Source organism: Macaca thibetana, chromosome 3 (genome assembly GCF_024542745.1).
Source record: "Macaca thibetana thibetana isolate TM-01 chromosome 3, ASM2454274v1, whole genome shotgun sequence".
Classification (NCBI taxonomy): domain Eukaryota; kingdom Metazoa; phylum Chordata; class Mammalia; order Primates; family Cercopithecidae; genus Macaca; species Macaca thibetana.
The window spans coordinates 155,558,819-155,585,793 of NC_065580.1; the positions used below are offsets into that span (position 1 = coordinate 155,558,819).

General features: G+C 51.7%; 2 protein-coding genes across 7 annotated transcripts in view; one reads left to right on the forward strand and one right to left on the reverse strand.

Annotated features, from left to right (window-relative positions):
* Nucleotides 1-18,530, forward strand: part of TMPRSS2 (transmembrane serine protease 2) — a 46,266-nt gene extending 27,736 nt beyond the window's left edge. For all 3 annotated transcript variants that reach the window (XM_050784567.1, XM_050784566.1, XM_050784565.1), the window contains exons 6-14: nt 2,633-2,759; nt 3,946-4,056; nt 6,605-6,648; nt 9,643-9,814; nt 11,188-11,363; nt 12,427-12,522; nt 14,612-14,754; nt 15,259-15,411; nt 16,982-18,530. In XM_050784567.1, the coding sequence (XP_050640524.1) occupies nt 2,633-2,759; nt 3,946-4,056; nt 6,605-6,648; nt 9,643-9,814; nt 11,188-11,363; nt 12,427-12,522; nt 14,612-14,754; nt 15,259-15,411; nt 16,982-16,993 (1,034 nt within the window). In that variant the 3' untranslated portion in view covers nt 16,994-18,530. The remainder of the gene's footprint in view (nt 1-2,632; nt 2,760-3,945; nt 4,057-6,604; nt 6,649-9,642; nt 9,815-11,187; nt 11,364-12,426; nt 12,523-14,611; nt 14,755-15,258; nt 15,412-16,981) is intronic.
* Nucleotides 18,531-23,247: 4,717 nt separating this feature from the next.
* Nucleotides 23,248-26,975, reverse strand: part of MX1 (MX dynamin like GTPase 1) — a 35,408-nt gene continuing 31,680 nt past the window's right edge. For all 4 annotated transcript variants that reach the window (XM_050784563.1, XM_050784561.1, XM_050784560.1 and 1 more), the window contains one exon: nt 23,248-23,935. In XM_050784563.1, coding sequence (XP_050640520.1) covers nt 23,705-23,935 — 231 coding nt within the window. In that variant the 3' untranslated portion in view covers nt 23,248-23,704. The remainder of the gene's footprint in view (nt 23,936-26,975) is intronic.

The window sequence follows — 26,975 nt, forward strand, 5'->3', positions numbered from 1 at the left end:
GACTGGCTTCCTGTTATGCCCTCACTGTAAGTCCTGGCTGTGGAATATCTGGTGAGGAGCACTGGCCCGTGGAGCTCGGCCCTTGAGCGGCCCGAGTGTTCTGTGTTCTTGATACCTTTCCTCCAGCACAGCCTTGCTTCCCAGAAAAGGGTTTACACTTGAAAATGATACATTTGCTGATTAAATATAGTTCTTTTGCTTTATTTAGTTTTTTAAATAAAGTGGGGAGTTTTTAAGATGGAGTAGCTTGTAGTTAAGATAGCACGTGGAATGGTTTTTTTTTTTTTTTTTTTTCCCCTGGTGACAAGGTTTCACTCTGTTGCCCAGGCTGGAGTGCAGTGGCATGATCATGGCTCACTGCAACTTCAACCTCCTGGGGTTAAGCAATTCCCCCATCCTCAGCCCCCCAAGTAGCTGGGACTGCAGGGGCTCGCCACCATGCCTGGCTAATTTTTGTATTTTTTGTAGAAATGGGGTTTCGTCAATGTTGTCCAGGCTGGTCTCGAACTCCTGACCTCAAGCAATCCTCACAACTCAGCCTCCCAAACTGCTGGAATTACAGGCGTGAACCATAGCACCTGACCTGGAATGGCTTTTGATATTCTTCTATGTGAACATGTGGGTGAAAAAACACCAACAAAGTCCTTATGTTACCTGAAGAGTTGCTCTCTTCTTAGTATTTAAGTCGTATTTATTTAAATACTTTAATAGTTGTACACCCAGGTAGATCAAAATCAAGGAAGTACAAAAGGGTATGCTGTGAAAAATCTCTTTTTCCTTGCTCTGCTTACTTACCTACCCCCCATCCCCCACCTTACACCCCAGACACACACAGATGTGTGTCTGTTCACTTTTTTAAAAATAACTGAAATGAGATATGCTGCTTCTTTTTCTTTTTGTTTTTTTCTTGTTGCCCAGGTTGGAGTGCAATGGCAGCATCTCAGCTCACCGCAACCTCCGCCTCCTAGGTTCAAGAGATTCTCCTGACTCAGCCTCCCGAGTAGCTGGGATTACAGGCATGCACCACCACGCCGGCTAATTTTCTTTTTTCTTTTTTTTTTTTTTTTTTTGAGACGGAGTCTCGCTGTGTCGCCCAGGCTGGAGTACAGTGGCCGGATCTCAGCTCACCGCAAGCCCCATCTCCCGGGTTTACGCCATTCTCCTGCCTCAGCCTCCCAAGTAGCTGGGACTACAGGCGCCCGCCACCTCGCCCGGCTAGTTTTTTGTATTTTTTAGTAGAGACGGGGTTTCACCGGGTTAGCCAGGATGGTCTCGATCTCCTGACCTCGTGATCCGCCCATCTCGGCCTCCCAAAGTGCTGGGATTACAGGCTTGAGCCACCGCGCCCGGCCCACGCCGGCTAATTTTCTATTTTTAGTAGAGACGGGGTTTCTCCGTGTTGGTCAGGCTGGTCTTGAACTCCTGACCTCAGATGATCCACCCACCTTGGCCTCCCAAAGTGCTGGGATTACAGGCGTGAGCCACCGTGACTGGCCTATCTTATTTATTTTTAAAAAGAGCTTATTGAGATCTAATTTATGTACCATAAAATTCAAGTATATAATTCAGTGCTTTTATATATAAAACATTGTATATATAAAATAACTTACTGAGATATACTTTTTAATATAAAACAGCTTATTGAAATGTTATTTATGTACCATCAAATTTAAATATATAATTCACTGACTTTTATATATTCACGAATATGTGCAGCTATCACCACAGTCAATTTTAGGATATTTTCATCAGCTCATAAAGAAACCCCAAGCCCTTAAACTATCACCCTGCATCCCTCCTCCCAGCCCATCCCTCCTACTCCTAAGCAATCACTAATCTACTTAGTGTCTATAGATTTCCTACTCTAGGCATTCCATGTGAGTGGGATCGTGCAATATGTGGGCTCATGCAGTACGTCTGGCTCCTTTCACTGAGCATAAGGTCTTCAAGGCTCATGCAGGTTGCAGCCTGGGTCTGAATTTCATTCCCTCTTCTGGCTGAATCATATTCCATTGTATATCGTGGACATATCCGATTCTGCTCACCCAGCCGTTGGTGGGCGTTTGGAGTGTTTTTGCCTTTTGGCTGTGTTAAGAGGGCTGCAGTGTATGTTCATACAAGTTTTTGACCCAATGCCTGTTTCAATGATTTTATGTAGAGAGCACTTTTTGCAGAAAAAGAATAGTTTGCGGCCTCCCTTTGTGTGCGGTCAGTGCCTCGCAAAGAGTAAGCTCTACGCGGCCACCTCCGGAGTCTCGAGGAGCGCGGGGCTCGGGTAGCAGCTAGGACAATACAAGCTGGGACAAAGCCTGGTGCAATGGTTCACACCTGTAATTCCCACACTTTGGGAGGCTGAGACAGGGGGATCATCTGAGGTCAGGAGTTTGAGACCACCCTGGCCAACATGATGAAACCCCATCTCTAATAAAATACAAAAATTAGCTGGACGGGGTGGTGAATGCCTGTAATCCCAGCTACTCAGGAGGCTGAGGCAGGAGAATCGCTTGAACCCGGGAGGTGGAGGCTGCAGTGAGTGGAGATCACACCACTGCACTTCAGCCTAGGCAACAGAGCGGGACTCCATCTCAAAAAAAAAGAAAGAAACTCACAGAGAATCCTCCTTCTCATGCAGTTCGCCTCTATGGACCAAACTTCATTCTTCAGGTGTACTCATCTCAGAGGAAGTCCTGGCACCCTGTATGCCGAGATGACTGGAACGAGAACTACGCGCGGGCAGCCTGCAGGGACATGGGCTATAAGTGAGTACGGGGCAGCACCCGCATGGTGACGGGAACAGACAGTAGAAACATGAGAAGACCCTCTCTCTGCCTCGTCGTGAAAGTACCGGCACATGAGTGCTGGGGACAGTTGTCACCTTCCAAAAGCTGAGCCCTGTAACCAGCAGGTGGAACTTGTCCTGCTAGGGCTGTGCCCAGCACACGGACCTCGGCTCGCTGCTACCCTGCCCTGCCTCCTCCTTGGCCTCTATAGACTTCTAGTTGCTCGGGAGTGCCCAGTGCTGTGGTCGTCTGGTCAGGGGTGCAGGCTGAGGGCATTAGGTGCCTCTTTTCCCAAGATGCCTCTCAGCCAGGGTCCATTCACCCCCTGGGTAGAGGTTGGGCCAGAACAGCTGGCGAGGAGGGTTGGGCTGGGGAGAGCAGCAGGGACAAATCCTGTGCCCAGTTTCACTGCATTCGGGAGCCATGGAAGGCTTTTGAACTGGGGAGAGAATCAATCAATCAGATTTATACTTAAAAAATGTCATTCCTGCTTGCAGCTCTGAGGGAAGGTGGGAAGGCTTAAGGGGGTGTGTGTCCCTTGCCAGTGGTTCCTGGCCGGGGGTGCGGTGGTTACCACTTACCAGCACTGCTTGGGGAGATGTGGCAGCCCTCAGGCATCAGGGAAAGGGCGGTAGGATTCTACTGCCACTTTATTTTCCATGGGAGGGTCCCCAGGTGATTTCTATGCAACTTTAGGGTATTCGATATGCCAGTTTTCAGAATGAATTACAACTTGATGAGAAAGTTGGCATCTTAGCTAGTCACTCTGCCATCCCTCAACAGCAAGGGAGAATTACACAGCAAAGCGCCCAATCACAGTCCAGGAACCTGGTGGAATTGATAACTGGGGACATTTTAACATCTGTACCTTTTATTAGATTAAATGTATGTATGATTATACACTCCTATGTCCTTCTCATAGTTTCTTGATCCTAACCTGGATAAGAAACACAACCAATGAAAAAATTTTACCTGACACTTTAGGGTTATTGAACTGAAAAAAATTGTTACACTTGGTTAGAATGTGTGATTTTTTTTTTTCCTAAATGCTAAGGTTTTTCCCTCTTATTTTGAATGTCATATGAGAGGTATTATGACATAGTATAGGATTTGTATTTGCTTATGTCTTAACCATTACATAAATAAGGTTTTCTGTCTTTTTTAGGAATAGTTTTTACTCTAGCCAAGGAATAGTGGATAACAGTGGAGCCACCAGCTTTATGAAACTGAACACAAGTGCTGGCAATGTCGATATCTATAAAAAACTGTACCACAGGTATGCAGTGACTTCTTCTTTGAAACATTTTGGAATGAAATCAACTAGGAGACACCATGGGGAATCGCTGTCCTGAGTCTCATTTCTCCAAGCTGCAATACTCGGTCTGGATGGGTTTTGCATTGGGAGGAGATTAGAGTCTGACCAGGCCTGGTTACTCTAAGCAGCCCTTGGTTTATTCATAGGAAGTGGCCGAGGTTCCTCTGCTATTTCATTTTCAGCCTCTACCGTCTGCCCTCGATGGTACCGGATAACACTGCAACACTGACATTCAACTCTACTTATTTTCCTTTGCTCTTCAGACATTTAGAGATGTGTCTATTGTGTCAGGGTGTGGTTCTAGGAATCCAAGATAATATCTCAGTGTCCCAGCCGGGGTGACCGGCTCATCCCAGTTTGCCAGGGACTTCACTGGTTTGAGCAAGGAAAGTCCTGCTCTGTTCCAGGCCGCTGGGCTGGCTGGTCCCCTTAGCCCCAACCCTGGGACGGCAGTGCCAGACGGTGCTTTGTGAGGGGTGGGCAGCATTCTGGCGGCCTGGGAATGAGTCGTGTGTGTCCAGGGGGTAGAAGTAGGCACAAGCCACAGGTCACGTGATGAGTGGCTGACCTGGCTGGGAGGGCGGAAGAGGGGATGGACTTAGCTATCCCTTTTGCTTTGCACACATTTAAGATGTTTGCTACGATTGTTGCTGTTATGTGAGTGTTTTCTGATGTGAAAGATACACAGTGTCCTGTGCCCATGAGCTCTCCTTGCCTCCCAGGTCCCCAGGGCTTATGCCTGGTGTCTAGGCATCACCTCCCTGCCCGCCAGGTGCCAGGTGCTGCGTTTCGGGGGAGGATGAACTAATCACCCTGCGCCACCTTTCCTCTGAGTGGGAGCCTGGGGCAGGTTTGCATTCCTGGTGGCCGCTGGCAGAGGTGTCTGGGGGCCTGACTTCCACCGCAGCCTGCTGTCCTGGGGAATGTGGCAGGGCAAGCCCAGTGGGGAGGGCTGTGCGCGGCCAGGTGCACCCATCAAAACAGCAGGGCTGCGGTTTGTCCCTGTGGAGAAGCTAAACACAGCTGCCTGGGCACTTTGTAAATGCTGAGTGGTTCTTTGTCTTCCTGGGTTACACACAGAATCAGGGAGCCAAGTCCAGCTGGGCAGGGGTGGGGGAGGGGGGGAGGAGGTGCTGCCATCCCTTGGCAAGAGCCTTGGGAACTCACAAGGAGGCTGGAGGGCTTGGAAGGAAGAAGAGAAGGCCATTGTCTGGTAGGCTCTATTCTGTCTCCGCGGTGGTGGTGGGCGGAGGAGGCACTTCTTTTCCTCTTTTTGTGCAGGAGTTGCCCTTGGATGCCTGAGTTCTTGGCTTGTTTTCTGTCGGGCTTCTGTGAATAGCCACATGTGCCCTGACGCTGTGACCACACAGGGCTATCTCTACCGCCCTTAGGATTCTTAGGAAATGTCTTCTCTTGAAGAGAACATGTCTTTGCTTGGCCGTGTCAGTGCCCCAGAGCCAGAGTCCACCTGGAATGCACCTGTAGTCACTGGGAACCCGGGGGGTGTGCCTCAGTAAGAGGGTGTTAGGAAGGACCTATTATTGTAGGGCCTGGGCTCCTGTGAGGTGGTTTGGGGCGGCTGGAGGAAGCAGGGCTTTGCTCTGGATTGGATGCTATCAGGAAGCAGGGGTAATTCTGTGATGGCTGCTTTATTATTTTTTTTCTAGGAGGAGGTTGGAATGAGGCTAGGCTAGAGCTATGATTGGTAAAGAAACGTCCATCGTTCAAGTTAGCCAGGATAGGAGGAGAGTTCAGGTCGTGATTTTGTGGTTCTGACCCCCAGGTTCCTGTTCTGTCTGTTCAGACATCATTTCAGAGGAGGCTCCTTGTGTCTGGCCCCATCTCGGACATGGGAAGCCTAGTCCGATATTGATGCTCAGTGAAATTGTTTATGTTCCGCAGAGCACACGGCCCAGTTGTCGGGGTGGGCCAGCTCTGCACGCCACGGGCTGTGACTTTCCTTCTCAGCATAGCCTGGGGAATTCACTGAAGGACAGAAGGCATCAATGACTTCCTCTTCATCCATAACCTGGGATGTTTGACTCCCAAAGGAGTAACTCTTATGTTTCTTCTAATTCTAGGGAAATTATTGGTTATGTTGCCTTCAACACTACAAATGTAAAGCAGTCATAGGAGCCCAGAAGTTTCCAAATGTCTTCCTTACAAAATTAGAAGATGATTTTAAATTCCAAGAGGAAAAAGAAAAACTAGCGTTACCGTATGCTTACCCTCACAACCACCTTAGGAGTTGGTACAATTTTAAGAGAGGTTGAGTAACTTGCCCAAGGTCACACAGTGGGGATATGAGCTGCATACTTTGGCTCAATGTCGGTCTTTGCCACTGTCCCTATATGGATTTACTTACCTTACTGGGGTTGTAAATCACAGACCCTTCTACGTCTCAGAAGACAGGAAAGGGAACATCAGAAGAAATGACTGATTTCTGAGCATGCGAGAGGCAGGTGACTCCTCAGTATCGTGACCAGAATTTCCCTTGTTCTTTTTGTAGTGACGCCTGTTCTTCAAAAGCAGTGGTTTCTTTACGCTGTATAGGTAAGTTCATCTGGAGTCCCCCTTTTGATACTTCTAACTAGGAAATGCTCTCTACTTTCAGAACAGTACTCCCTGTGTCTCTGGGGGCGTGGGAAGGAAGAAGGTGGGGTCACGGGTTGGGATGTGCCCAGCAGCCTCTCGCTCTTTCCAAGGAGCTCTTGGTTTGGATTTCCATGGCCTGCAGACACCTTCAGCCTTGGGTCCAAGGGACACCCCCTGAGGTCAGGCCCACTGAGGAAGCTGACAAAGCCCTACGCTTTATGCCACCCATGAGCCGGAGGCGCGGCAGGTCTCTTTCTCCAGAAAGTGAAGGGGGTGGCGTTAGTGAGCCCTGGCAGCCACCTAATGTGGACTTGGAGCATCTGCAGGGCTGTGGTCCAGCACCATGGTGTGGCCACCACGTACCCATCAGCCAGTGGGACCTGGGAGGAGAGACAAACCCGGAGAACAACAGCGCTCTTGCCTCTTCTCTCCTGAATTTTGGACAGTGGCTTAGACTTGGCTGTCCCCATCTCCGTGTTTGGAGTGCTTACAGTTTCCAAACCGTTTGCAAATGTGGAAGCCGCCATCGCTCTCCTCCTCTGGGATGGCCCAGTGCTGTTGTGGGGCCGTGGTCCTGAGCTCAGCTTTTCATTTGAAGAGCTGGAAGGCGCTGACACAGTCATCCCAGCAGGGCTGGCTCAGGTCTTCTTTAGGTCCTGAGTTGGGGTCCAGCACAGCTCCAAGGGCACATAGTACCCGCCCTGCCCTCTGCCCATGTACTCACCTCCTGGTGGAGAAGACACTCGCACACAGGAAGCAGGGAAGGCAGCAGGCCCCTTCACCCCTCACCCCCTCACTCACCATCTCACCCCCTCACCCCCTCATTCACCCCTCACCCCCTCACCCCCTCATTCACCCCTCACCCCTTCACTCACCCTCTATCACCCCCTCAACCCCTCATTCACCCCTTATCCCCTCACTCACCCCCTCACCCCCTCACCCCCCTCATTCACCCCTCACCCCTTCACTCACCCTCTATCACCCCCTCACCCCCTCATTCACCCCTCACCCCCTCACTCACCTTCTATCACTCCCTCAACCCCTCATTCACCCCCATCATCCCCTCACTCACCCCCCCTCACCCCCTCACCCCCTCATTCACCCCTCACCCCTTCACTCACCCTCTATCACCCCCTCAACCCCTCATTCACCCCTTATCCCCTCACTCACCCCCTCACCCCCTCACTCACCCCTCACCCCCTCACTCACCCCCTCTATCACCCCCTCACCCCCCTCATTCACCCCTCACCCCCTCACCCCCCTCATTCACCCCCCACCCCCCTCACCCCCTCATTCACCCCTCACCCCTTCACTCACCCTCTATCACCCCCTCAACTCCTCATTCACCCCTTATCCCCTCACTCACCCCCTCACCCCCTCACCCCCCTCATTCACCCCTCACCCCCTCACTCACCATCTCATCCCCTCACCCCCTCATTCACCCCCCTCACCCCCTCACTCACTCACCCCTCACCCCCTCACTTACCCCTCACCCCCTCACTCACCCCTCATCCCTTCACTCACCCTCTATCACTCCCTCAACCCCTCATTCACCCCTCACCCCCTCACTCACACCCCTCACCCCCTCACTCACCCCCCCCACACCCCCTCACCCCCCTCATTCACCCCTCACCCCTTCACTCACCCTCTATCACCCCCTCACCCCCTCATTCACCCCTCACCCCCTCACTCACCTTCTATCACTCCCTCAACCCCTCATTCACCCCTCATCCCCTCACTCACCCCCCCTCACCCCCTCATTCACCCCTTACCCCTTCACTCACCCTCTATCACCCCCTCACCCCCTCACTCACCCCCTCACCCCCTCACTCACCCTCTATCACTCCCTCAACCCCTCATTCACCCCCTCATCCCTCACTCACCCCCTCACCCCCTCATTCACCCCTCACCCCTTCACTCACCCTCTATCACCCCCTCACCCCCTCACTCACCCCTCACTCACCCCTCACCCCCTCACTCACCCTCTATCACTCCCTCAACCCCTCACTCACCCCTTATCCCCTCACTCACCCCCCCACCCCCTCACTCACCCTCTATCACTCCCTCATCCCCTCACTCACCCCCTCACCCCCTCACTCACCCCTCACCCCCCTCACTCACCCCTCACCCCCTCACTCACCCCCCTCACCCCCTCATTCACCCCTCACCCCCTCACTCACCCTCTATGACTCCCTCAACCCCTCACTCACCCCTTATCCCCTCACTCACCCCCTCACCTCCTCACTCATCTCCTTACCCCCTCACTCACCCTTTCACCTCCTCGCTCACCCCCTCACCCCCCTGACTTACCCCCTCACTTCCTCAGTCACCCCCCTCACCTTTTCACTCACCCCATCACCCCCTCACTCACCCCTTTACTCCCTCACCTCCTCACCCCTCACTCACCCCCTCACTCACCCCCCACTCACTCACCCCCTCACTCATCCCCTCACCCCCTCAATTACCCCCTCACCCTCTCAATTACCCCCTCACCCCCCACCTCCTCACTCACCTCCTCACTCACTCACCCCTTCACCATCTCACTCACCCCCTCGTCTCCTTACCCCCTCACTCCCAGCCTGCCCCTCCCATCTTCCTTTTCTTTGTGTGAGAATCTGGGGCCCTTGAGTGGTGTCAGTCCCTCCAAGACTCAAGGAGTCCCCAGGGCCTTGTTATCCAGAACACCCCGACCTGGGTCCCAGGAGACCCCATGGGATCACAGGAGTGTTCAGGGATATGGTGCTTCCTGGGTCTGGGTGGGCTGAAGGGGCGTCCTCCCTTCTCCAAGCAAGAGGAGACCCCCAGGAGCCCCCTGAGTCTGCCCCCAGCAGTGGTGCCGGTGCCATCTGCCCTGTCCTTGCAGCCTGGGAGACCCTCGGGAGGGGAGGGCGCTGGGTGGCTGGGCGGCTTCTGCTGATCTCACCCCACTGGCCTCCTGTTTGTCTTCCTCAGCTTGTGGGGTCCGCTCAAACTTAAGCCGCCAGAGCAGGATCGTGGGCGGCCAGAACGCGCTCCTGGGGGCCTGGCCCTGGCAGGTCAGTCTGCACGTCCAGAACATCCATGTGTGCGGAGGCTCCATCATCACCCCCGAGTGGATCGTGACAGCTGCTCACTGCGTGGAAAAGTATGCCAGGGGCGGCGCGGGCTGGGTGGGGTCTCCGGGCTGGCCTCCAGTCACCCTGTGACCTTGAGCAGGGTCTCAACCCTTGCAGCCTGGGCGTCCTTGTGTTTAAATGGGGAGAGTGTTGCGCCTGCTTCCTAGGCTTGTGGGGCACCAGGTGCACTCATGCCAGGCAGCGCATGGCTGTGTCGTCCTTCAGCACGTATGCACTGAGTGTCCCCTGCACGCGGGAGACAGGGTGCAGGTGGAACATTCTCCACGATGTCACCATGACCAGCGTTCCTTCCAGCCGCTGTCCTCTGAGCTCTGTCCTGCCCTTGAGTGAAGCCCCCGCCCCCTGAGGTCTCCTCTCTCCGGGACACTAGTCCCAGGAGAGGACACACTCTGACAGGCTCAGGGGCCTCAGGCTGCCCTGCTGGAAGGTCCCTGGGGTTAAGTGTTCTTGGCCACAGCATTGCTCATGCAAAGGGTTAGGTAGGGGTGAGGCTAGCTGTGACAGTGTTAGCATTTATGGAAGCTACCAACCCCTCCCCTTTTTCTTAAACACATAGTGCTTTTGGTCACATGCTGCTTTGGAGGAGGCCTTACTCGGCGGATGTATTTTTCTGCCTTAGAGAGAGGCTGAACTGGGTTTGACTCTTGGCCCAGCCCTTTTTGGCTGCGTGGCCTTAGATGATTCACTCAATGTCTCTGACCCATGGTGCATCCAGCTATAAGATGGGCATGCCCTTCTTCTCTCGGGCTGTTATGAAGGTCAAGGAAGCAAGAGCTGTTACCCAAGGGTGCTCCCTTCTCTGCCCATCTTCACACCCCCGCGTGCTCTGGGCCCTCTAGGAGCTGGGTTTCTCTCAAGGGCTGTTACCCAAGGGTGCGCCCTTCTCTCCCCCTCTTCATACTCCCAAATGCTCTGGGTCCACTAGGAGCTGGGATTATCTTAAGAGGGAAACACCTGGATAAAGGAAATGGTTTGATTGATATTGGACTTCAAGTCTGTTCATCAGTACCCATTTATTAAGCACCTACTATGTGCCAGGAAATGCTTTGGCATACAAAGGAAAATAAGGGCCAGTCCTGCTAGAAATGGCCTTGAAACCCCAGGGAGGGATGTCGGCCCCATGGTGGGTGCTGCAGATTCCTCCACGGTGACACAAGAGCCAGAAAGAGGGATGATGTCGGGGGCTGAGGCGGGGAGTCGGAGTGGAGGGAGCGTGGGGGAGAAGGGGAGGCCAAGTCCCTCCTCCACTGTCTCCCTGTGAGGTTTTTGGTGAATCATCCCGCCTCTGGGTGCCTTGCCTCCAGCTTCTGATGTTGGAAGTTCATCCACCAAGAGCTCCGTGTTTGTGGCTCTGAGATACTGAGTCCTTCTTCTCTCCCAGACCTCTTAACAGTCCGTGGCAATGGACGGCATTTGTGGGGACTTTGAGACAATCTTCCATGTTCTATGAAAAAGGACACCGAGTAGAAAAAGTGATTTCTCATCCGAATTATGACTCCAAGACCAAGAACAATGACATTGCGCTGATGAAGCTGCATACGCCTCTGGCTTTCAACGGTACACGTGGCTCAGGCTTGGCAAGCAAGTTGGCAGAATCTTAAGGAGATGTTGATTGGAAATGACACTTGTGCTGTGCCAAATGGAAGGGAGGCATTTGCGTTGAGCGAGGGTGGTGTGCAGTGGGTGGCCAGTGGGAGAGGCTCACAGAGGCTAAGAGCACCTGCCGCATTTTGGGGGAGGCAGCAGCCACCACATCTGTTCTGTGCTGTACTGAGTGGTGATGATTCAAGCCAGGGGTGGAAAAGGCTAGAACAGGGCTTTCCCACTGCAGCACTCTCGACATCTGAGGTGGTTCTCTGTTCTGGGGCTCTCTTGTGCCTTGTAGGATGTTTAGCAGCATCCCCAGCCTCTACCCATTGGAGGCCAGCAGCTCCCGAGTTGTGACAACCAGTGTTGTCTGCTGACATTGCCAAACATCCCCTTTGAGGCAAAGTCACTTCTAGTTGAGAACTACTATTGAGATGTGTAAAGATCCTTGATTTTTAAAGATACATTTTAAAACCAAGTTGCTTAATTCAGGACAAACATGCTTTCTCTTAGCCTCTTATTCGGTCCCACTCTGGTCCATCCAACGGTCTGGAATGTTCTAGGCCCGTGTGGATAGAGAAGCAGCAAAACCTCAGCCCTCCCTACAACGTGTCTGTATTCACACTGGGAAATGGTTCACATATAGAAGAGCGAACACATGAGCAACAGCGTGGTGCCTCTGGGGCGAAAGCTAACTCCATCGGCTTTTTGGCTGTTGCCTCCTGTGTGTCCTTCCCCTCTTGGTCACCTGGAGTGTGTAATTTTAGAAGCAGAGCTAGCAAATAATTCCTCTTATAGCAGAGTTAGCAAATAATTCTACTTATAAGTAGCATAACTTCTTGCCTGCCAGAAGGAGGGGTCTGGCAAGGGGAGAAAGTGAAAATGTGGGACTTGTTGGGATGCAGGGTCCTCTGGGCAGGGTGGCCGGGGTGCCAGGCCCAGCAGCCTGCATGTGGGAAGGCCAGGTGGAGACATAGCCTGAGGCCTTGGGTGATACTAGCCTGGCTCACTGTATTTTCTCTTCTTAAAACAGAGGTGGTGAAACCAGTATGTCTGCCCAACCCAGGCATGATGCTGGAGCCGGAACAGCACTGCTGGATTTCTGGGTGGGGGGCCACCCAGGAGAAAGGTGAGGCTCCTGGGCATGTAGGACTGCAGGGCCCACAGATGGAGCATTGGGTTCGGAAGTGGGAGGTCCAGGTTTTAATCCCAGTTCTACTACTCAATGATTGGATGACTTTGGGTGATTCCCCCAGTCCTTGTGCCTCAGTTTCTCCATCTGCTAAATGGGAGAAATCCTGCCCACTCTACCTAATACACTGTGTTCTTATTACGATCACACGGAGCAGCATGTGGAATGGCTTTTGAAGTATCTGGGTCATACGAGTTTAGAGGTGCAGGATCTCCTGTGTTGCACCCATTGTGAGCTTGGAGCTGCCCTGGAGATCCCACCAAGGCCTCCATGGCTGAGTGACAGGGGCTTGGTGAGGACGGGCATCCTGGACCTGTGGTGGCCACATCTAAACCTGTCCTCTGCCCTGATAATCACAGAGAGAGGCTCTCTCGGCCCCCTTCAGTTGCAGTCTGCGTTTCTCTCTGACAGTCTTTCCAATGAAGGGAGCCTGGCTGCTTCATTTTTATGGAGGGTTGGAAGAGCTTAGTGGCAGGCACAAACGTTCATTTTACATATGTTTACATCCTTCTCAAAAGCGTCTGGGCCATACAGACAGCAAATCCGTTCAAACAGGGGAAAGTACAAAGGTTGGGTGATTTGGGGGGAGCATCAGGGAAGGTAGTGGGGGGCATCCTGGCTCCTCATCAGCAGAAACTTACTGCAGTGAAGCCACAAGCTGGGCAAAAGGCCTCATGGAATCCAAGATGAAGGGAATAGCGACAAATATGTGTGCACACCTCACCTAGTGCGGGCTGAGTGCTACTCAGGTGCCGGGAATGCAGAAGTGAACAGAGTAAGACAAATATCTCCGCTGTCAGGAGCTTTACCTCTCTTGTGGATGTGGGGGCCGGGGGCGGGGGGCAGGTGTGGTCAGACAGAAGACAAACAACTGAGCGAGGTACTTCCAAATATCTGAGGGTGGGGAGCAAGGTCCCGGCTACTTTGAAGGGGTGGTCAGGGAAGGCTTCTCGGAAGAGGTGGCATTTGAGCTGAGACTCAAATGGCAGAAATGTGTACACATCAAAAAGGCTAGTGCATGTATCTTAAGGTGTGGTCAAGGGGCCAAGGAGGTGGGCTGGGGCCAGATTGCATAGGTCCTTGTGGATTATGGTGAAGACACCAGCTTCTCGTCTGCTTGAGGTAGCGAGATCGTGAGCCAGGGAGTGCCATGATCTGGCAGCTGTGCGGGGAGTGGGGATGAATAGATGGAGATGAGGATCATGGTGACGAGTCCATTGCTGTGGTTCCCTGAGACAGGAAGGCAGCTCATAGCAGAGTGTGGGCATGGTTGTGGAGAGATGAGGGTACATTTGGGCTAGAGCCACCAGACTTGCTGATGGGTTGCACGTCTGTGGGAGAGAGAGTGAGAAGTCAGGGACGATGGCTTTCTGCTCTGTGACTGAAGTCCCAGGGTGGCGGGTGGTGCCATCTTCCAAGCCAGGGAATATTAGTTGGTGAGATTTGGGGTGGGAGAAGGTGTGATGGAGGGTTCTGGTTTTGCACATTAAGCCCACAGTGCCCAGAAGATACCCAAGGGGAGGCGAAGCGAGAGTGGGAAATGCAGAGGTAGCAAGTGCAGGCCGTGTCTTGAGAAGCTCTCATGTGCAGGGAAGCCAAGAAGCAGGCGGCCTAGGGAGGGTTGTGTGTGCTCCAGAAGGGTGTGTGCGTGCCAGAGGGGAAACGGGAGCCTGTGTCCTGGGTAGTGTTCAGTGAGGAGCGGGAAATTGGTTCGGCAGAACCAAGCCTTTGGTGAATAAGAGGGGGATTCCACGGCACTGATAGAGCCCTGTGGTTTCAGAACTGGGAAGTTCTTTCCCTGAAGCTGAACTCCAGAGCTGCACTCAGCACAGGCACTGCCAGTTGTAAGGAGAATCCAGGTTTCCCAGGAGAGGGCTTGGTGCTAGGATGAGCTGACGGGGGCAGGGCTGGAGAGAGAGCTGTGACCATCTGTGTAGTGCGTGTGCGGGTCTCAGGGAGGGAAGTGTGCTCTCCCTGCGAGAGCTGCTGGCAACACTGGGAGCTCAACAAGTCTCCCTGTCCTTAGGGAAGACCTCAGACGTGCTGAACGCTGCCATGGTGCCTCTCATTGAGCCGCGGAGATGCAACAACAAATACATCTACGACGGCCTGATCACACCAGCCATGATCTGTGCCGGCTTCCTGCGGGGGACCGTTGATTCTTGCCAGGTAATTCAACATGTTTATTCTACCTTTGACCCTTACCAGATCCTACTGAACCCCTCATGAGAGAGAGGGCATTCTTGGGGTCAGCAGAGCCTCCGCAGTGACATGGAGCCAGCTCGGGGCAGTCATGGGAAGTGATGGCCACAAACAGTGTGAACACTTCTGGTGGCAGAAGCAAGTACAAACAGCAAATCACACGCGCCCTCTGAAAAACTGGTATTTGGTAAAAGTGCCAGTGGAACAGAAACAAGTATTTAGACTATTTTAAATTATGAACAGCAATTTATTTGGTAACTATCAGCTTGTACAGATTAAAATTCAGGGTGGGGGCTGTCTCTTTGGGGGTTACATCTCTGTGACCGTCACCCTTTGATGGTGGAGACTTGAAGCCCACACAGTCACTCGTAACTCACACCGCAACACACACCCCCACCTCCTCTAGGCCTGGTCAGTGGTGTGCAGTGGATTGTGATTTTTCTGCTCTCTGTACCTTGCCGTGTCCCCCAGGGTGACAGTGGAGGGCCTCTGGTCACTTTGAAGAACGATGTCTGGTGGCTGATCGGGGATACAAGCTGGGGATCTGGCTGTGCCCAAGCTAACAGACCAGGAGTGTACGGAAATGTGACCGTCTTCACGGACTGGATTTATCGACAAATGAGGGTAACTATCCTGTCCTCCTTCTAACTATTCTCTGATTCCTCAAGCCAAAGCCAGACATCTGTTAGGCATGGTTCTACTGCCGGAAGCTGACTGCTGACCACTGGTCAGCATGAAACAAACCCCGCTTACTCCAGCCACAGCCCCGTCCCCCTGGTGTCCACCCATTGCTCATTGCCTCTCACTGACTTCACTTGCATATTTCCCCTGGTGCTTGGATGAAAAGTGCTGGGGCTCGGCTTGTGTACTCTTTCGTGCTCTGCCGACCACACTTAGTTCTGGCTCAGCTGACTCAGTTATTCCACCCAGGCCACCTTGCATCAAACTTTTTTTTTTTTTTTTTGAGATGGAGTCTCACTCTGTTGCCCAGGCTGGAGTGCAGTGGCACGATTTCAACTCACAGCAACCTTTGCCTCCTGGGTTCAAGTGTTTCTCCTGCCTCAGCCTCCCGAGTAGCTGGGATTACAGGCACCTGTCACCACGCCCAGCTACTTTTTGTATTTTTAGTAGAGATGGGGTTTCTCCGTGTTGGCCAGGCTGGTCTCGAAGCCCTGACCTCAGGTGATCCACCCACCTCTGCCTCCCAAAGTGATAGGATTACAGGCGTGAACCACCACGCCTGGCCTCACATGAAGTTTTTTATTTATAGAGAGCAGAGGGAAGAACCGACTGTGCCCATCCTTTTCTGGGGCTATCGAGTGGCCCCTGGGCAGCCCCCAAGGTTAGGAAGTGCAGGAGCAGCCAGGGTTCTCTGATGCCCCAGACTCAAGCACGAGGGAAGGTCCCAGGGGTTCCCTGTGAACCTCATGGACGTCTCTGTTTAGCAGAGCCCTGGCCTTGGGCATTGCCCGGATAGAGGTTGAGAACCAGATCTTCTCATCTCCAGGGCCTCAGACTATAGTTTTCTCAGATGGCTATGCTTTCCAGGGCCGGGCTACTAGTGGAAGAAAATGCTCTATTCTGTGTCCTCTCAAGTCTCCCAGATGCCCAGTCTGTTGAAGGAGGAGCAGAACCAGGGGGCATTTCCCGCTAAGGCCCGACCTGTGTCTCCTTCAGATGACACACAGGACTCAGGGCCTTCCCGTGACCATGGGGCCCAGCTTGGCCTCGCCTGGCACAGGGCCCAGTGCTGGAAACAGATGACCCCAGGGGAGGCAGGGCAGGAGGGAAGCTGGCAGGGCTGGGACGGTCAGCCAGGCTGAGGGGCGGACTCACGCCAGGATGGAGCTAGCAAATGAGCCGGGTATGTTTGGCGGCTGCAGGTGGGTCCGTGTGGCTGTGCGGGGAGGGAAGGGCTGTGTGGCAGGAGAGCAGCTGGGGGAAGCCCAGACTCTGCTGAAAAGATGTCCCTCGGGCTGGCCTGCACATATGCTGCCTGCTCCTCCAGGAGCTCCTGCCCCACCATGCTCAGCCTAATTCTGACCTCCATGCTGGAGAGAAAAATGATCCTTTGTGCTATTAAGCCTTGCTTATTTGGTTTCTAAGTGCTTCATGTGAACCTAGAGGAAAAAAACTATTTCCCACCTTTGTTTGTCTTAAGAAAATAATACTTTTTTTTTTCCTATTTGAACAGGCAGATGACTAATCCTCATGGTCTTTGTCCTTGACGTCGTTCTACGAGAAAACAAAGCGGCTGGTTTTGCTTCCCCGTGCGTGATTTACTCTTACAGATGATTCAGAGGTCACTTCATTTTTATTAAACAGTGAACTTGCCTGGCTTTGGCACTCTCTGCCATTCTGTGTAGTCTGCAGTGGCTCCACTGCCCAGCCTGTTCTCCTTAACCCCTTGTCCACAAGGGGTGATGGCCGGCTGGTTGTGGACACTGGTGGTCAAGTGTGAAGGAGAGGGGTGGAGGCTGCCCCATTGAGATCTTCCTTTTGAGTCCTTTCCAGGGGCCACTTTTGGATGAGCATGGAGCTGCTGCCTCTCAGCTGCTGGACGACTTGAGATGGAAAAGGAGACACATGGAAAGGGAGACAGCCAGGTGGCACCTGCAGCGGCTGCCCTCTGGGGCCACTTGGGTAGTGTCCCCAGCCTAGTTCTCCACAGGGGGTTTTTGATGATTGGTTCTTAGTGCCTTAGCAGCCCCGGATGGTGGCTGGAAATAAAGGGACCAGCCCTTCATGGGTGGTGACGTGGTAGTCACTTGTAAGGGCAACAGAAACATTTTTGTTTTTACAGGGTGAGAATGTAGACAGTGCCCTTGGTGCAAGGGAAGCAATTGCACAGGCACTTGCCCTGAGCACTCCTGGTGCAGGTCTCCACCTGCACATTGGGTGGGGCTCCCTGGAGATTGCACATGCCCCTTGGTCCTGGCAGGGGGCCAAGTCTGGCACCACATTGGCCTCTTCAGGCCTACTAGTCACTGGAAATTGAGGTCCATGGGGGAAATCAAGGATGCTCAGTTTTAGGTACACTGTTTCCAAGTTATGTTTCTACACATTGCTACCTCAATGCTCCTGGAATCTTAGCATTTGATGTCTCCAAGTAGTCCACCTACATTTAACTCTTTGAAACTATCATCTTTTTGCCAAGTTTGAGTGGTGGCCTATTTGAGATACTTTGACAAAATGATTGGCTTCTGACTTTATGTTCTATAAATGAATGTGCTGAAGGAAAGTGCCCATGGTGGCGGTGAAGAAGAGAAAGATGTGTTTTGTTTTGGACTCTCTGTGGTTCCTTCCAATGCCGTGGGTTTCCAACCAGGGGAAGGGTCCCTCTTGTATTACCAAGTGCCATAACCATGAGCACTACTCTAGCATGGTTCTGCCTCTTGGCCAAGCAGGCTGGTTTGCAAGAATGAAATGAATGATTCTACTGCTAGGACTTAACCTTGAAATGGAAGGTCATGCAATCCCATTTGCAGGATCTGTCTGTGCACGTGCCTCTGTAGAGAGCAGCATTCCCAGGCACCTTGGAAACAGGTGGCACTATAAGGTGCCTGCTCCCCAAGACACATCCTAAAAGGTGTTATAATGGTGAAAACGTCTTCCTTCTTTATTGCCCCTTTTTATTTATGTGAGCAACCATTTGTCTTTTTTGTATCTTTTTTAAACTGTAAAGTTCAATTGTGAAAATGAATATCGTGCAAATAAATTATGCAATTTTTTTTTCAAAGTAATTACTGCATCTTTGAAGTTCTGCCTGGTGAGTAGGACAAGCCTCCATTTCCTTGTAAGGGGGTGATGTTGAGGCTGCTGGTCAGAGGACCAAGGTGAGGCAAGGTCGGTCTTGGCGCTCCTCTGGTTGGTGCCCTCAGTTCCTGAAGCCTGTCCTGTTGGAGAGGTCCCTCAAATGACTCATTATTATTCTGTTAGTCTGTTGCCATGCTCCTAATAAAGACATACCCAAGACTACAATTTATAAAAGAAAGAAGTTTGTTGGATTTACAATTCCACATGACTGGGGAGGCCTCACAATCATGGCAGAAAGCAAGGAGGAGCAAGTCACATCTTATGTGGGTGGCAGCAGGCAAAGAGAGAGTTTGTGCACAGAAACTCCCATGTTTAAAACCATCAAATCTCGTGAGACTCATTCACTATCCCAAGAACAGCACAGGGAAGACCTGCCCCCATGATTCAATCATCTCCTATCAGGTCCCTCCCACAACACCTGGGAATTATGGGAGCTACAAGATGAGATTTGGGTGGGGACACAGAGCCAAACCATATCATTCTGCCCCTACAGCCCCAAAATCTCATATCTTTACATTTTCAAAATGAGTCAGGCCTTCCCAACAGTCCCCCAAAGTCTCAACTCATTTCAGTATTAACTCAAAAGTCCAGAGTCTCATCCAACACAAGGCAAGTCGCTTCTGTCTATGAGCATGTGAAATCAAAAGCAAGTTAATTACTTCCTAGATATAATGGGGTAAATACAGGCATTGGGTAAATACAGCCATTCCAAATGGGAGAAATTGGCCAAAATAAAGGGGGCTGCAGACCCTTTGCAAGTCCAGAATCCAGCAGGCCAGTCAAATCTTAGAATGCCAAAATGACCTCCTTTGACTCCATCTGTCATATCCAGGTCATGCTGATGCAAGAGGTGGGTTCCCATGGTCTTGGGCAGCTCCCTCTCTGATTTTGCAAGATATAGCCTCCTTCCTGGCTGCACCTTGGGCTGGTGTTGAGTGTCTGCAGCTTTTCCAGGCACATAGTGCAAGCTGTCAGTGAATCTACCATTCTGGGGTCTGGAGGATGGTGGCCCTCTTCTCACAGCTCTACTAGGCAGTGACCCAGTAGGGACTGTGTAGTGGCTCCAACCCCACATTTCCCTTCTGCACTGCCCTAGCAGAGGTTCTCCATGAGGGTCCCACCCTGCAGCAAACTTCTACCTGGGCATCCATGCATTTCCATACATCTTCTGAAATCTGAGCAAAAGTTCCCAAACCTCAGTTTGTGCACTGGCAGGCTCAACACCATGTGGAAGCTGCCAAGGCTTAAGGCTTGTGACCTCTGAAGCCACAGCCCAAGCTGTACGTTGGCCCCTTTTAGCCATGGCTATAGTGGCCAGGATGCAGGGCATCAAGTCCCTAGGGTGCACACAGAACAAGGACCCTGGGCCTGGCCCATGAAACCACTTTTTCCTCCTAGGCCTCTGGGTCTGTGATGGGAGGGGCTTCTGTGAAGACCTCTGACATGCCCTGGAGATACTTTCCCCATTGTCTTGGGGATTAACATTCAGCTCCTCATTACTTATGCAAATTTCTGCAGCTGACTTGAATTTCTACTCGGAAAATGGGATTTTCTTTTCTATTGCATTGTCAGGCTGCAAATTTTCCAAACTCTTATGCTGTTTCCCTTTTGAAACTGAATGCCTTTAACAGCACCCAAGTCTCTACTTGAATGATTTGCTGCTTAGAAATTTCTTATGCCAAATAGCCTATATCATCTCTCTCAAGTTCAAAGTTCCACAAATCTCTAGGGCCGGGGCAAAATGCCCCCAGTCTCTTTGCTAAAATATAACAATATAACTTTGCTCCAGTTACCAGCAAGTTCCTCATCTCTATCTGAGACCACCTCAGCCTGAATTTCATTGTCCATATCATTATCAGCATTTTTGTCAAAGCCATTCAAAAGGCCAGGTGTGGTGACTCACCCCTGTACTCCCAGGATTTTGGGAGGCCAAGGCAGGCAGACCACCTGAGGTCAAAAGTTCAAGACCAGCCTGGCCAACATGGTGAAACCCCATCTGTACAAAAATACAAAAATTAGCCAGGCATGATGGTGGGTGCCCGTAGTCTACTGTAAACTACTAAGGAGGCTGAGGCAGGAGAATCGCTTGAACCTGGGAGGTGGAGGTTCCAGTGAGCTGAGACTGTGCCAGTATACTCCAGCCTAGGCAAGAGAGTGAGACTCCGTCCTTATGTTCCCTCCTCCAGACCCGATTTTCCTGCCTCACTTACAGGGCAGACCACAGAAGCTGGAGAGCAGGCTCTGATCCCAGCACTGTCCGTCATGGGTGGGAATGGAGGGATGGGTAGGGAGGGGCAGTTCCATCGCTTGCCTGAGCCCAGGGCCCCTCTAAGTGCAGGAAGGAATCACACAAAGCGGTCTCCAGGGCTCTCTCCAAGTTCTGACCACTGGGACCCCTCCCCTCTCCACTCTCAATGACTAGTTAGGACAGGCCTGGGGGATCACCACACATGTTCATTTTGGCCGAAAGGAACGTCCTTGCGGGCACCTTGGGGCGTCCCCAGCAGGTTCACTCCCCTGGGGAAATTGAAATTGCTGTTCTCTGGGACACACATTGTCAGCTTTCTTCATCCTTTCTGGTTATCACTAGCAAAATTCTAACAACAGCAAAATAGAATCCTGTGCAACACTTTGACGCCTCCGACTCTGTTTCCAGTGCAGCAGAACCTTAAGGCAGGTGGAAGACTAACTTGGGTGGTGGTGGAAGGAAGGGACGTTTTGTAGTGGAGAAGTTTCCCAGGCCTGCCACAAGAGGGCACCCGCCTCATGGAAGGGCCGGCCTGTCTGACTCACCAACACAGCAGAGGACCTGGGCCACCTCCACTGCAAGAACGCGTGCCTAGTATTGAATTAAGAATGCTTGGACCCGGCCGGGCGTGGTGGCTCAAGCCTATAATCCCAGCACTTTGGGAGGCCGTGGCGGGTGGATCATGAGGTCAGGAGATCGAGACCATCCTGGCTAACACAATAAAATCCTGACTCTACTACAAATACAAAAAACTAGCTGGGCATGGTGACATGTGCCTATAGTCCTAGCTACTTGGGAGGCTGAGGCAGGAGAATTGCTTGAACCTGGGAGGCAGAGGTTGCAGTGAGCCGAGATTACGCCACTGCACTCCAGTCTGGGCGAGACTCTGTCTCAAAAAAAAAAAAAAAAAAAAAAAAAAAAAAAGAATGCCTGGACTCGCCCAGCCTTACTCTTGCAAACCTGTGTGTGTGCTGGTGTCGTCTCTCCCTTAAGCATGAGTCAAAATGATCAGCCTCTGCTAACTCAGTAGCTCAAGTCAGCCTGCAGGTGCACGTCAGCACCTGGGGGAGCCATAAAGGTACTTGCCCAGCGGCAGCTGCTGACCTGGGCTTGTGAAATGCCCACTGCTCTCCGGACATCCTCTCTTATAAATGAATTCTCAAACTTTCCAAAGAATTGAGAATTATAGAGTCCCAAGAGTCAGAAGAGATCTGGGATGGGGGGCAGTCCAGAGGGGAGAGGATTGAGTTGCTGGTCCAGCCCCCATCCCCAACCTGACAAGCAGCTGTGCAGCTTGGCCTGATGCCTCCACTGCCTGGGACCTCACAGCTCCTGAGGAAGCCATGCCATCCGGGGGCCCCCCTGTAGAAAGTACCCCCATTACCCACACTGATCACCTAGAATGTACCTCCCCAGAGGACATCGCTCACACTTCATCTCTCTTGTTGCCTCTTGGCTTTCTCTTTCCTAGGCTCGGGCAATCCTGATCCTTCAACTCTCCCCTTAAGGGACACAGTGTTTGGTCCTCTCCTGCCCCATCCATCCAGTCCACTGTTCAATTTCCTGCCCTTGAGCCTGCCTTGGCCTCAGGGTGAGGAGGCCCAACAGCAGCACTGATTGGCAGCCATGGTTCTCAGGCTCAGGGCATAAGAGTGTGGCTTAGAGTCTCCCCCCACCAGGCTAGACCAAAGAGAACTTCAGTCGGGTTCTCCTCCAAGGTTAGTGTTCTGCCTTCTCTGCTTCCCAGACCACTCCCCCAGCCACAGCCTCTGCAGGTAAAGGCCCACTGGGAAACCTCTTTTTTCTGATATGGAGTCTTACTCTGTAGCCCAGACTGGAGTACAGTGGCACAATCTGGGCTCACTGCAACCTCCACCTCCTGGGTTCAAGCAATTCTCCTGTCTCCGCCTCCCGAGTAGCTGGGACTATAGACACATGCCACCACACCCAGCTAATTTTTGGATTTTTAGTACAGACGGGGTTTCACCATATTGGTCAGGCTAGTCCTGAACTCCTGGCCTCAGGTGATCCACCCGCCTTGGCCTCCCAAAGTGCTGGGATTACAGCGTGAGCCACCGCACCTGGCCTGGCAACCTCTTCTTGACTGGACCTTGTGCTTTTCAACTCCATGCTAGGTACCCAGTGACTCAACAAATTGGACACTTGATCAATGCACATTATTAACAGCACCGCTGGCTTCATATTCTGTTTCATTTTTTTAAAGTGTGCTCCCCCATTTCCCTCCAGTCTGTAGGAAATCATCAGACCCTGTTCTTTTGCTCGCTCCTACCTGGCCCCGCCATGGAGGGCAGCTTTAGCGCCGACTGCTCCATTGCGTCCTACCTGCTAGTTTCAGGCTTCTCCCCAAAATACAAAACATGGCAGAGCCGTGTCCACTAGAAATAAGTTTATTACAAACGGAGGAGACAGGGCTCTGACAGGACTGACACACATGGCACTCATGCTCCTAAAACACTGGATTGGTGTAGGGACATTACAAACACCAGGAAATAAGCTTCTGTGATGCTCAGCCCATGTCAGCTCCTAAGAATACAGAGAAGGGGAAGAGCTGCCAGGCGGAGCAATTCTGAGGGCTGAAAATCCCTTTCCCAGTACAAAGACAGCATCCTTCATCCCCAGCAGCTCATGTGCATCTGAGGGTGGGGCTTTGTCTTCATGCTGGAAACCAAACTGCTCTCACAGCTTCTTGCTAAATTGCCATGGGCTAATGGATAAGCAGAGACTGTGACTATCAAGTCTGACTACTGAGCACTCAAGTAGTCTGTTCAGTGGTTACCTGGGAACAGGGGCAGACGGTGTGAGTGTACCTCTACAGGGCTGGACAGAGCGTGGTTAGCCAGGGAACTGGGCGAGCCGGCGCCGAGCTTGCGTCAGCCGTGCAAGTCTCTCCTTCAGGAACTTCCGCTTGTCGCTGGTGTCGCTCCGCTCCTTCAGGAGCCAGCTATAGGTGTCCTTGTCCTGCAGGAGCTGCAGCATGGCCTTCTGAAGCTGCTGGCCATACGTCTGGAGCATGAAGAACTGGATGATCAAAGGGATGTGGCTGGAGATGCGCTTGCTGGCCTCCTGGAAGGAAAGAACAGTTCATGGGAGGGTGGAGGGGACACTGTGAGGAAGGGACTCTGACTTCACCATGTGCACACATCAGCGGATCCAGATTCTCGATGAGGGACACCCTCGCGAGGCAAGGACCTTTCCCTGGGTTTCAAACCCACCAATCTCCTCCATGGTGGTGGCAAAGAGGAACAATGCACAGTGCAGAGAATGTCCCAGCTATGAGTCATATTCCCACCAGCTTTTCCTGACCATTAAATGGGTACCTCTGATGGAAGGGGGCAAAATATGCTCTATAAAGGTAAGCAGGCAGACAGTGCAAAAACTGCATTTCCAGACCAGCCTGGTCAATGTGGTGAAACCTCCTCTCTATTAAAAATACAAAAACTAGCCAGGTGTGGTGGCACACGCCTGTAGTTCCAGCTACTCGGGAGGCTGAGGCAGGAGAATCACTTGAACCCCGGAGGCCAAGATTGCGCCACTGCACTCCAGTCTGGGCGACAGAGCAAGACTCTATCTCAAAAAAATTTAAAAAAGAAAGAAAAAAAAAACTGCATTTCCAAATTATTTACAAGCCTGCCAAAGAGATTTGAAGGCTGCTGCTTATTTTTTAATCAACACTCAAGTGACTCAGTAGAAAAAAACATTGGGCTTTCAAATGCCACGGAATGGAGCTGCCTGAGTTACCTGCATGTAGACAGTTTCTACCACTTCCTTTCTCCCTCCCCAAAGTCCCACCTATTAGCAAAACTTTCTTCTTTCCCAGGATGGGTGGATCTCAGGAAGTTGCAGTGTACTGGTCCCTCAGCAAGGTTCTGGTATCTTCTCTATAAAACAGGGCTAATGTGAGGCACTGGTCTCATGGGGTGGTGAAAAGTATTAAAGGAGTTAAAAGATGAAATTTTAGAAAGATGCAAGTTTAGAAAGATGCCAGGCATGTAATAAGCACTTCGTACTGGTGAGACTGAGGCGGAACTCCCGATCCATGTTCTGTGACCAGAGAGGCGGGGCGGTCACCACCTGGAAATGGGGGAAAGGAGACAGCACCAGGCTGAAGGCAGGCGTTCAGGGCAATGCTGGAGCCCCAGACAGGGGCAGACAGTGTGAGTACTCACCAGGAGAACCGAGGAGAATCAGCTGCAAAACTGCTACAAACAGTAAGAGTCAGGACGGGTGTGAGGTATGGCATTGATACATCTAAAGCTCATATACCAAAATCACATCTAACACCAACGAACAGGAGACACAGAGGGAGAAAAGCTGCTTGACAGTACACAACAATGAGAACATGTAGGCATAAACCTCAGAGATGTGCACCTTATACAAAGAAAACTTTAAAATATTCCTGAGGCCCCGGCAAAAGGAGACCTTAAAAACAGAAAGACTTGGGAGGCTGAGGCAGATGGATCACAAGGTCAGGAGATCGAGACCATCCTGGCTAACACAGTGAAACCCCGTCTCTACTAAAAATACAAAAACATTAGCTGGGCGTGGTGGCAGGCGCCTGTAGTCCCAGCTACTCAGCAGGCTGAGGCAGGAGAATGGCGTGAACCGGTGAGGCGGAGCTTGCAGTGAGCCGAGATTGCGCCACTGCCCTCCATCCTGGGAGACAGAGATCAGCCTTGCCAACACGGTGAAACACTGTCTCTACAATAAAACAACAACAACCACAACAACAACAAAACTTAAGCAGGGCATGGTGGTGTACACGTGTAGTCCCAGCTACTTAGGAGGCTGAGGCTGGAGAATCACTGGAACCTGGGAGATGGAAGTTGCAGTGAGCCGAGATCGAGCCACTGCACTCCAGCCTGGGCGATAGAGCGAGACTCTGTCTCAAACAAAACAAAACAAAACAAAATCAATAAAAAACCGGAAAGGCTCAAGATGTTCTTGGAAAAAGGCACGATGTCAGCACAATGTCAGCGCTCCCTACGGAGGGCTATGCAGTGAATGCAATCCCAGTACATACAGCAGCAGTTCTCCTCGTTCATGAGAAACTGGATACACTAATTCTGAAATTCATATTAAACTGAACAAACACAAAGAGGCAGAACATCTCTACGTAAAAACAAGTGGGAACCCAGAGAACTGGACACCCATGTTCTTAGTAGCACTATTTATAACAGCCAAAAGGTAAAACAGGTCAAGTATCCACGATACAAGAAATGGGTAAAAATAATGTGGTGTGTCTATCAGCAGAACAGTATTCTGCCTTTATTCAAAAGGAGTGCACCTGTGATCCCAGCACTTCGGGAGGCCGAGGTGGGAGGACTGCTTGAGCCCAGGAGTTCAAGACCAACCTGAGCAACACAGGGACACCCCGTCTCTACGAAAAATTTAAAAATCACCCGGGTGTGGTGGTGCATGGCTATGGTCCCAGCTACTTGGGCGGTGGAGGTGGGAGGATGGCTTGAGCCTGGGAGACTGAGGTAGCAGCGACCTAGGATCACACCACTGCACTCGAGCCTGGGCAATAACAGCGAGACCCTGTCTCTAAAAACACCACCACACTTTGGAAGGCCTAGGTGGGCGGATCACTTGAAGTCAGGAATTCCAGAACAGCCTGGCCAATATGGTGAAACCCTGTCTCTACTAAAAATACAAAAATTAGCCAGGCGTGGTGGCACACACCTGTAATCTCAGCTACTCGGGAGGCTGAGGCAGGAGAATTGTTTGAACCCAGGCAGGGGGAGGCTGCAGTGAACTGAGATCATGCCATTGCACTCTAGCCTGGGGGACAGAGCGAGACTCTGTCTCATAATAAATAAATAGGCGTGAACCTCTGACACTTGCTACCACCTGGATGAGGACATCATGCTACATGAAATAAGCCAGTCACAACTCCTATGAGGTACTTAGGTTAGTTGAATTCACAGAGATAGACAGTAGGATGGTAGCTGTCAGGGACTCGGGGACAGGGAATGGGGAATGTGTTTAATGAGGACAGAGTTTCAGTGTGGGAAGGTGATAGGGTCCTGGAGGTGGCTGCTGGTGATGCTGGCACGATATGAATGTACTTAATGCCACTGAACTATGTACCCCAAAATGGTTA